We start from the raw sequence: 10,626 nt of genomic DNA, 5'->3' as shown, positions 1-10,626 counted from the left end.
AGTTTGACATGTATTTTCCCCCGAAAGTTGTAACCCAAAACGTTGAAAGAAAATAGGGGAACATGGTCTCACTGAGTTGTCTCGTTTTTCGTACGCAGGCCAACCCAGTCCCGTTGTTGCAACTAGGACATTCTCGTCACTAGTCATGAAAATCATGCATGTTTGCGAAAATACGCGTTTGTTTTGTAAAACCGGTATGTTTAGTATAAACCTTTTGTAAACATTTCGAGTTCGTTGAAATTCACTTGCAACATGGTTTATAAAGATGTTTTTTCGTTCATCGAAATAGTGTTTTCTTTTGCAAAAACTTGCATGTCTTTCCACCCCTGAAAACATTTATGAAAATGTAAAACAGTAAAAAGTGGGGGTTATGAACTCACCTTGATATTCCTGTGCAAAGCTAGCTTAACGTGATTCCGTGATGTCATTCCAAGAATGTGAACTCGCTAGCGTGCAACTAAAGCATTCCTAATAGGGAATAACTTATCAGTTTCTAATAAAACAACGTAGTTAAACTACGTGTCCGAGCTCTACCGCGTCGTTAATAAAACGACCCTACGAAGGCGTTCTTATTATTGTTTGAAATAATCAACTATGGTTATTTGATCCCGTTTATATTCAGGATAAAACTAAGTTTCGAGATCGACTTAGTTTTCGAGTGATTTAGAATATATATTTTATATGAAATGTATATATTCAAATATACTTACGAAATCGTGTTAGTCGTCGAGAATAAAAAGTGTAGATAATTATGTATATAGTTCGTTGTTATCGAATCGAGTCGGTTAATGATATCGTTTGTTATGAATCTTACGGCAAGGTGTCATACTTCGATTAAAGACGTTTAAAATAAATATAAATAATTATATTTATTTAATAAAAGTATACGAATTTCGTAAACTAGTAGCTCGTGTTTTCTCGAGATGTTATAACTTTGTTTTGGTAACTCATAAAACGTCGCCAAAAGTATAGATATACTTTATGTTTATTTAGCGAAAATACTTCGATAGGCGTCGCTTATACAATATAGATATGTTTGGTATTTCGGATTTTTAACGAAATTCGGGCAGAGTTTCCTCTGTTTTTGGAATAACCCGACAACTCAAGTGTCGACATAGTTTCAAAATTCAACAACAATGCAATGCAATGTAACAATATAACGCTTTTGTCGTGATATAACTATCGCCTAAATATATAATCTTGTAATAAAAGGTCGGTTCAAGCTCGGTTCACGTAACTATAACACTAGACCAACGTATATATGTGAAAGTTTAACGCGTCATTAAAACATTACCGCGTCTCGTATTGACTGAGTTTGACCGCACCAAATCTGACTTTGACCACGGTTGACCGAACTGTTGACTGATTTTGACTTCCGTTGACTGAGTCAACTCGTTGACCAGCTTTGACCAGTCAACCCGTTGTGTTGACTGGGTTGACCCGAACTCTGATTCTGAACCGAAACACCCGAATCACCAAAAACCGAATCTGAAGTGTGAACCAAGGAACCGAGTCCAAAATATACCCCAAACTTCAAACAAGATAACCATCCCCACTACTGAGCGCCGTTGACTGAACCGAGGCTAACCCGAACCATGCTTGAATCTAAACCCGAAACGGAACATCAGCTTTATCATAACATCACCATCATCATCATCATCATCATCATCGGTCTTCAATTTATAAAAAAAAAGTAAACAGAGGAAGGGAAGGGTTACCGTGGAACCCACTGGACCAAGCACGCCGCCGCCGTCGCGGCTCCGCCGCCAACGGCGGTCCGTCGCCGTTCGCCTCCATTGCCGCGCCGCTCCACCTTCTACTCTTCAGATCTCTCTCTCGCTCTGACTTCTCTTACTTCTGGGTCCAAACGTCGCTCACCACCACCCGATGGTGGTCAGCTCTACAACTGACGGGGGGGTTGGGTGTATTTGTGTGTGTGGGCGATGATTTTAGGGGAAAGAGAGGAGTTAGGGGTGATCGTGGCGTAGCCGGAGGTAACCGGTCGCCGGATAAGCGGCTCCAGTCGCCGGATAAGCGACTCCAGTCGCCGGATAAGCGGCTCCAGTCGCCGGAATCGGAGATCGAGAGGTTGGGGAGTGATGTAAAGGGGTGTTGTGTGGATGGAAGAAAGGAATTTAGGGTTTCTTAAAGAAGAATGCAGTGAAGGAGGTGAAATGAGGGGGATGTCTGCTTGTGTGCGTGTATTTTGTTTTGTGAAGTGAGGGTTTTCTCAAGTTATCATACCTTGTCTGTGTGTATATGTTTGCAAAAGGGTCATGTTGAATGAATAATAATAAAAAAAAAAAGAGTTTGGTAGGAGCAAGTTATTGACTACAAGTTTCATGGTACTCCTTCCCGTATAAAAAAAAAATCAAGATATGGTGCATATCTTTTGAACTATTTGTAAGTAAAGGAATTTAGTCAAAATAGTGGGGCCTACTTGTTCATGCATTTGTGTCTTCTTGTGTGTACAAGTGAACGACCAGAAAAGGAAAGAGTGGGATGATGTTTTCACCTAATTCTATCTATTAGCTATTGCCCATGGCAAGCTCAATTTAAAATCCTTATTAATACTGGCCATCATCATATGAGGGTTTTCTTTGATGAAAAGCATAAGCAAAGTATGACATTTGTTTTGTGATAAAAATAATAATACTCATGTGCCTATATTTGTGAACTTATTTGTCTCTGTTGTTTTTTTTATTGTTTATAAAATGAATTTGTAGGTAATATTTGTGTAGGTGTACATATGTAACTTTATGGGCGTATATATACACACACATTGCTTTTTTTTAGTTTTTTTTTTTTTTTTTTTTGCAAACTATGATCGTTGGTAACGGAAATACGCGTTAAAAATCCAAAATTAGTTTGATTCATATATAAATGCTTAAATACATATATTATACATGAAAATAACATGTGAAATGCTTTCCTAGCATCTTGGTTCTTTTATCACCAATGTTCGCATTCTGTAAAGTTGGATAGACGTTAATAGGCATACTAAAGGTCTGTTTAAGTTAATCCGCGTCTTAAAACACTATTTATTATCGTCTTAATCTTTGCTACTTGCGTAATTAGAAGCCATTAATTACCAGTTGTCACATTATAGGACGTGAATTTTCGAGGTGTTACACGAACGCGCCATGTATGTCATTCGGTATGTGCTCTAAGAACTTTCCAAAGGCTTATCAACAAAGTATTGTGATTGACGAGAATGGATATGCACATTATAAAAGATGGTTGACTGGGAATACTGTCCTCAAAGGTGGCGTTGCTCTTGATAACAAGTATGTTGTCCCATACAACCGCACCCTACTGTTACACTTCCAAGCACACATAAATGTAGAGTACTGCGGGTGGAGCATGTTGATAAAGTACCTCTTTAAGTACATATCAAAGGGCTCTGATCGTATTCGTTTTAACATTAGTAAAGGTCCTTCTTCTTCTGGTGATACTGAAGGCGACACTACACTACAAGAAAACTGGGTTTTTAGTACGCGCAAAAGCGTCCTAAAATGCTATTTTATAGGACCTTTCATTTAATAGGACCAACGGTAAAAGCGTTTCATGTAAAGGGGTCGTAATAAGTCCCGGAACTAAAAAAGCGTCCTAACATCTTAAATAAGATTATGAAACCAATTTTATGGTCGCATAATACGTCTTTGAACAACCAAAATAGTGTCCTAATAAAAACATATTAGGACACTTTTACGATGTTCTAACATGTGCTTACATACTTTTAATCTTTTGATACACTTACAGGCGTCCTTAGAAATTAATTGATAGGACCCTTATGATTTAACATTATAGCTAATTTAGTACCACGAAAAGGGTTCTAATATACCAAATAAGATTATGAAACCAATTTTATGGTCACATAAATGAAGCTAATGCAACTCCGGTAAAATGTTGCATTAAGTCTTTAAGTGGCTGCAATAGGGCTAATACAACCTTTTATTAGGGGCTGCATTAGAAGCAGTTGCATTAGACCTAACGCAACCTTTATTTTATAATCAACCTGTTTTCCTTTTTGTAACATGATTGTTTCAACCGCTAAAATTCTTTTAATACGTAATACCATCTCAATTACATCATAACAATAATAACATAATATATGTTCAAACTTTTGAAAAAACAACCATAAATGTAATGTAGGCAATACAAAGTTGTCAATTACAATCATAAAAACTAATGAAAGCCTCCTTCACTTGTCTTTTCTTTCATGTAAAATGTTTATGAAATCTGATCATCTTTTTTAAAACGTCACTCGTAACACGTTGAGCAATGCCTGTGTTAGGTCGGTCCCCATTTACATTTACTTTCAGATGAGCTTTGCTTGAACTTTGGGAGAGGTAACCTGGAAATATGGTGAAGATTAACCATTTGCAAGGTTGAGAGGAATAAAGCACATCCTAGATGTGGAAGTTTCAACACATTTATGTTGTATCTCAAATACTTTAAATGGGTCAAATAATAAAAAAAAACATCTAAATAAAGAAAGGGTCAAACGAGTTGAATTAGGGCTAGCAATAGATAACCTGTAGGTAACCTGCTAAGACACGATAACAGAAAAGTACACCATGTGAATTTTTACGTTTTTGAAAATAATCAAAATTTGAAAGTTAGGATCCATTATTTCTCCTTCTAGGTGCATAAAATATACATCTGTCTTATGTTTAAAATTGGATATAAAGTAGTAAAACGAGTCGTATTCATGTTTAAAATTTTTGGTGTTCGCGTTATTAGATACCTGTTAAACCGGCTAAGACACGATTTGCCAACCCTAAGTTGAATGTGTCCCAAGCCCCAAAGTCTGTATAATGCATATAACCTCCTAAATGGTTGGTTAACTATTTTACTTTAGTAGCCGTAACTAAGGCATACAGTGTTTTTATAATTGACAAAAAGATATGTACTGGTCAACCAAATGAAGCGACAAAAAAGTATTCTTATATAATTACAGGGTAAGGTTCATGCGAGAACCACCTTTATTACGAGAACCGCGAGAACCAATGTGAACACAACCTAAAATAGCTAAAAAAACCTTAAAAAAAACCCTAAAAAAACCTAATCCCCCCCAAGCTAAATGCTAAAAACTAAAACCCCCAAAAAACCTACCCCCCCCCAACCCCACCCCCAAAAACCTAACCCCCCCGCAATAAAAGGTGGTTCCTAACGGATCTTTGTCCTATAATTATATCAGTTCATGCCATCATATTAAACCAAAATGATCTTCATGTTATGTTTATTATGATGGTAAAATCAATGAGTGGCTAGTGTTTTAACCTGTACTACAGGGTGCATCAGCTTTAGATGGAAGTTGGCCATTAACATGATGGCTTTGATGCTTTGGGGTATGGTGGAACCTCATGTGCAGATCCTCTTTAGAGCTTTCTAAAAGAGTATGCAAAAACTTAATTTAATAAGCTAACTAGCACCTGATGCGTTTACAATGAGCTAACAAGAAATTACATAAACCAAACTTTTATCAGTGCCAGTTATATCATGGAACCTGATGCTTTGGTGTATGGCTTAATCCCATGTGTAAGATCCTTTAGGTCATTAACTAATGACTTCTATAAGATGCTGCAAAAATCAACAAATAAACGTCATATAATTTATAAATAATGTAACCAAAACTTAACCTCAACAAAAAATCAAATAGCTTACACAAACAATAATGTGTTATATTGTAGAGTACACCTGTTAATCCGAGTAGGATGTGCAGTGTGGGCTATCACTACCCCCTACACGGAAAGCATAAAGTTTGTATAGAAAAATATAAAAATAATGAAAATGTCTAAAAAATTGTTAAAATTCCAGAAAACATACCTGATTGTATACAGTGTCAGAAAGCACATCTTGAGAAAGCCACTTTTGAATAAGTTGATTAAAAGTATCGCCATATGAATTTAGGCCTCTACCACATTCCTTTTCTTATGAGACCTGCAATAAAACATATAATGTCATGTCATAAACCATTCCTTCTCAGCTGTTATTAGTAACTAAAGTTTTGATGTCACTTGAAAAGTGGCTTTAAGCTTCAATCAGACCATGATGAGTTCCAGTAACACCCACTAAGCTATGAAAATGACTAAAAGCTCTAGCGAGCATCAAGACCTCCTCTAGTATATGATATAAGACTATGGGGTGTGGAGGGGCTTGGGTTGGGGGCATTGCTCGACACATGGATAGGGTGGGATCCACAAGCTAATACTCAAAAACTAGGGGTGTGGTGGGGCGTCGCTTAGCTAGGCGTGGCCGGCCATGTGGAATTTTAAAAAAAAATATAAAAAACCTGCATTGAACCAGCCAACCACAGCCTGCCATGTCACCCAGCCCCCGCCACACGCCAGGCAAAATCTCCACGCCAAGCGGGCATCGCCAACCAAAACGCCAACCCGGGGTGGAGCACCCAGCGTTGTATATATTAACAGTTTAACACCAGATTGAACATAATGTGTAAACTATTAGGCAATGTTTAAGGGATAAAACGGTTAACTTTGTTGTAAGAATTATTGATTTGAACGATTATCATCACAGATTCTGTGAAAATTCATAACATAATTAGTTTATCATGCACTAATCACTCAAATCAACATGTATCAAGCAAAAATTTACACACATCAAGTCCAAACAGAAACCATAACTACAATATCTACTATATTTATTCTGATCATAACAAATATCCATGGAGACTACACATCAAGCATCAATAATCGAACATCAGGGTCACGATTAACAAAATATCATCTCAACTTTTCGATTGGAACAATAAGGTTATGAATTATGAAACCCTAAATTGCAAAATTGAAAATCCTAGGATATTAATACTGTTAAACAAGACGGATAGAATATGAATAAGAGTTGAAGATTGATCGTACTTACTGTGATTGAATGAAGAACGATGATGATTGTGCAGATGATCGCTGAATTGGCTGAACCGGACTTTGGACTTTTGAAGAGGAGGAGAGGCTGGATTGGATTGATTTCAAAATTTAGGGTTTGGACTTTTGAGAGGGTAGTGATATTTTAGTAATATGGATCGATCCGGATGGATTAATTAATGGATTAATGGATACTTTTTTATGATCCAACAAGTGATTTAAATAGATCAGATTGGATTGGATATGGATCAATATCCAATTCATTGTCAGACCTAGCATGGCCGCGTGGGTTGGGGCGGCGGTTCGGATTCAACGTCGGCTGCTTCACCTCGGGCAAGCGTTGGCATGGCGTTGCCCCTTTGGTGTGGGGATTGAGCCCCGTGGTTTTTCTATTCAAACGCTAATGACCCGTATGACCCGTGCTTTTAATTTAATCAACTCATCTTACCCGTGAATAAAAGTTTTAACTTTTTAAGTGACCCGTTTCAACCCCTTATTTATTTTTTTTAACCCGTGAATTTAACCACCTCTAGTGCCGGCCACCAACACCGCCGGCTACCACCACCACCACCACCACTCACCACCACCACCACCACCGTCGGCCACCACCACTACTCACCACCACTACCCACTACCGGCCACCACCACTACTCACCACCACCACCACCGGCCACCACCACCGCCGCCGGCCACCACCATCGGCCACCACCACCACTGTCGGCCACCACCACCGGCCACCAACACCGCCGGCTACTACTACCACCACCACCACTCACCACCACCGCCGGCCACCACCACTACTCACCACCACCACTCACCGACCACCACCACCTCTCACCACCACCACCAACACCACCACCTCTCACCAGCAGCACCACCACCACTCACCGCCCACCACCACCACTCACCGGCCACCACCACCACTCAAATATCATGTGTCCTATTACAGTGTATTATAATAACACCACAATGATTAAGCGTCCTATAAAGGTTAAATTTACAAGACCCAAGTGTCAAATGTCTTTTTAAGTTATATTATAATAAAACTCTAGCGAATAAGCGTCCGATAAAACTTATGTTTTATGACTCAAAGATCAAGTATCCTATTACGGTCTATTGTAATAACACCACAATAATTAAGCGTCCTATAAAGTTTAAAGTTATAAGACCCAAGTGTCAAGTGTCCTATTAAGTTAAGTTCTAATATGACTTCGACTAGAAAGGGTCCTATAACACTGAACATTTATGACTTAACTACAACGTGTCCTATTAAGTTATTTTATAATAGGACCCTAGATGATCAATTGTCCTAATAGAGTACCACATAATGGGACACTAACAATTAAATGTCCTATAAAGTACTTTATTAGGATCTACATTTTAAGTGTCCTATTAAATTATATGATAATAGGACCCCAAAAAATCATCCATCCTATTAAATAGTTTTTTAGGACACCGGTTTAGTGGAATATATTATAAAAGGACCCCAAAAGTTCATTAGTCCTATTAAATAGTTTTTTATGACCCTCTTTTACAAGCGTCCCACAGAAAAGGTCCTAAAAAGCCATTTTTGTTGTAGTGCTACATTTGAGATCAACGAGATTAAGAACTATGTTGATGGAAGATTCATATGTCCACATGAGTCAGCTTGGAGAATTCTTGATTTCCACATTCATCAAAGGAATCCTGCAGTACAGGTTTTAGCTGTTCACTTGCAAGAAATGCAAGGTGTAACTTTCAGGGACAATGAGCAATTAGAAAACATTGTTAGAAACCCGTTATCAAGGCGTACTACATTCACAGAATGGCTTTACAACAACTGCATTGATGAGAGTGGACGACATCTGAATTACGTAGACTTTTTATCAGCGTATAGATGGGATGCCTCAAGTAAGACGTGGATACGTAGAATAACAAATAGAACACCAGCGATTGGGAGACTTATCTACGTACACCCAGCATGTGGTGAAACTTTCTACCTGCGTCTATTGCTGTCACACCAGAAAGGTTGTCGATCCTTCGAGGACATTCGTACAGTTTCTAGAGAGGTATGCTCAACATACCGTACTGCATGCGAAAGGCTTGGATTACTAGGTGATGACAAGGAATGGTCATATACCTTCGTTGAGGCTGCTGCTTGGGCTACTGCTTCTGAGTTACGACACCTATTCATACATATGCTTTTATATTGTGAGGTGTCAAACCCTAAACAATTGTGGGACATGCATTGGCATAGAATGGCTGATGACGTTGTGCATAGACATCATCTCTTAAATGATGATGATAAGATGCAACATGTTTTGTATGAGCTTGAACTATTATTGCGCACTGGATCGTCTTCCTCATTGTCGGAGTTAGGGTTGCCAATGCCAAATCCAACAGTTGTTGCATCAGTGACAAATAAACTACTCATGGAAGAAAGAAATTACGATAGGCAACAACTTGCAATCGAACATATGTCATCACGGTCTGCTCTCAATCCACAACAAAAGAGCATATACGATTATGTTTTGTCTACATTAGAATGAAAGGAGCAAGTAACGGCCTTTGTTTATGGCTATGGTGGAACAGGCAAGACATTCTTATGGACTACTATCATCTCGGCCTTACGCTATGAAGGTAAAATTGTGTTAGCAGTGGCTGCATCTGGTATTGCGTCTTTGTTACTTCCTGCTGGAAGAACAGCTCATTCGCGATTTAAGATATCGCTCAATCTAACAGATCAGTCAACCTGTTACATAAAGAAAAACACTCATCTAGCTCAGCTGCTAACAGAAACAACACTCATAATATGGGACGAAGCACCTATGAATGATCGCAGATGCTTTGAGTCACTTGACAGAACACTTAGATACTTGCTGAATAGACCTCATCAACCTTTCGGAGGTCAATCCATATTACTTGGGGGTGACTTCCGACAAACTTTACCAGTAATACCAAAGGCTTCAAAAAATGTAATTTTATCATCGTCTCTTCCAAGATCATATCTATGGAGACATTTTAAAGTGTACAAATTGACAGAAAACATGCGCTTGCAAAGTACGAATCTAGACGCAAATCACAGAGCCACGATTGCAACGTTCTCATCATGGTTGCTTGCTGTAGGTGACAGGAAATTGGGAACTCCAGACGTTGACGATCCCCAAAACACTAGAAACATCGAGATCCCGTTAGACTATGTCATACCTTATAGTGATAATGCACTTCAAGAGCTTATTCAGTTTATCTATGATGACGCCACTTTACAGAATCCGACAACTGAAATTCTTCACAACAAAGCAATTGTTTGTCCTAAAAATGAAACTGCACAAGAGATTAATAACATGGTTCTTGCATGCAGCCCTAGGAATAGCAAGACATATCTCAGCACTGACACAATAATACCCAACTTAGGAAGCCATGGTGATATTGAAATGCTTTACCCGACAGAGTATTTGAACTTGCTGAATTTTAGTGAACTGCCGCTGTCACGGCCCTAGCCCCGGTTTGACCCGGTCAAGAGCCGCGGGACAGGAACCCCATGGTATTTAATTTAGGCGACATCGGAAGTCTTTAATACAGGATCTTTTAATACTAAAAATGCCCGTTTACTTTATTACATAATTTAGGGATAAAACCCTGTAATTTACAATAAAGTGATTTCACTGGGAAATCTTTATTTTACAAAACATGTTTCTTTATTTATTTATATTGAGCCACTTCCTTAAGCTTGTAGTGCTTCACGGCACTTTTCCTAGAT

At 38.5% G+C, this 10,626-nt stretch overlaps 1 protein-coding gene and 1 long non-coding RNA gene across 2 annotated transcripts; one reads left to right on the top strand and one right to left on the bottom strand.

Annotated features, from left to right (window-relative positions):
* Positions 1-400: 400 nt before the first annotated feature.
* On the bottom strand, positions 401-2,311 carry LOC118485631. The gene is made up of 3 exons (XR_004877193.1): positions 1,719-2,311; positions 1,295-1,605; positions 401-468 (listed from the first exon to the last, which is right to left on the bottom strand). It is a non-coding gene; the product is annotated as an uncharacterized LOC118485631 (long non-coding RNA).
* Positions 2,312-9,411: 7,100 nt separating this feature from the next.
* Positions 9,412-10,366, top strand: LOC110901016. Its single transcript, XM_022147871.1, has 2 exons — positions 9,412-9,424; positions 9,507-10,366. Exons 1-2 carry the CDS (start codon positions 9,412-9,414, stop codon positions 10,364-10,366), a joined length of 873 nt encoding a protein of 290 aa, XP_022003563.1.
* Positions 10,367-10,626: the final 260 nt, after the last annotated feature.

The sequence above is a fragment of the Helianthus annuus genome, chromosome 13, assembly GCF_002127325.2.
Source record: "Helianthus annuus cultivar XRQ/B chromosome 13, HanXRQr2.0-SUNRISE, whole genome shotgun sequence".
NCBI classification, from domain to species: Eukaryota; Viridiplantae; Streptophyta; class Magnoliopsida; order Asterales; family Asteraceae; genus Helianthus; species Helianthus annuus.
Note: the sequence above shows the minus strand (reverse complement) of the source record. Positions and strands in the feature narration are given on the sequence as shown.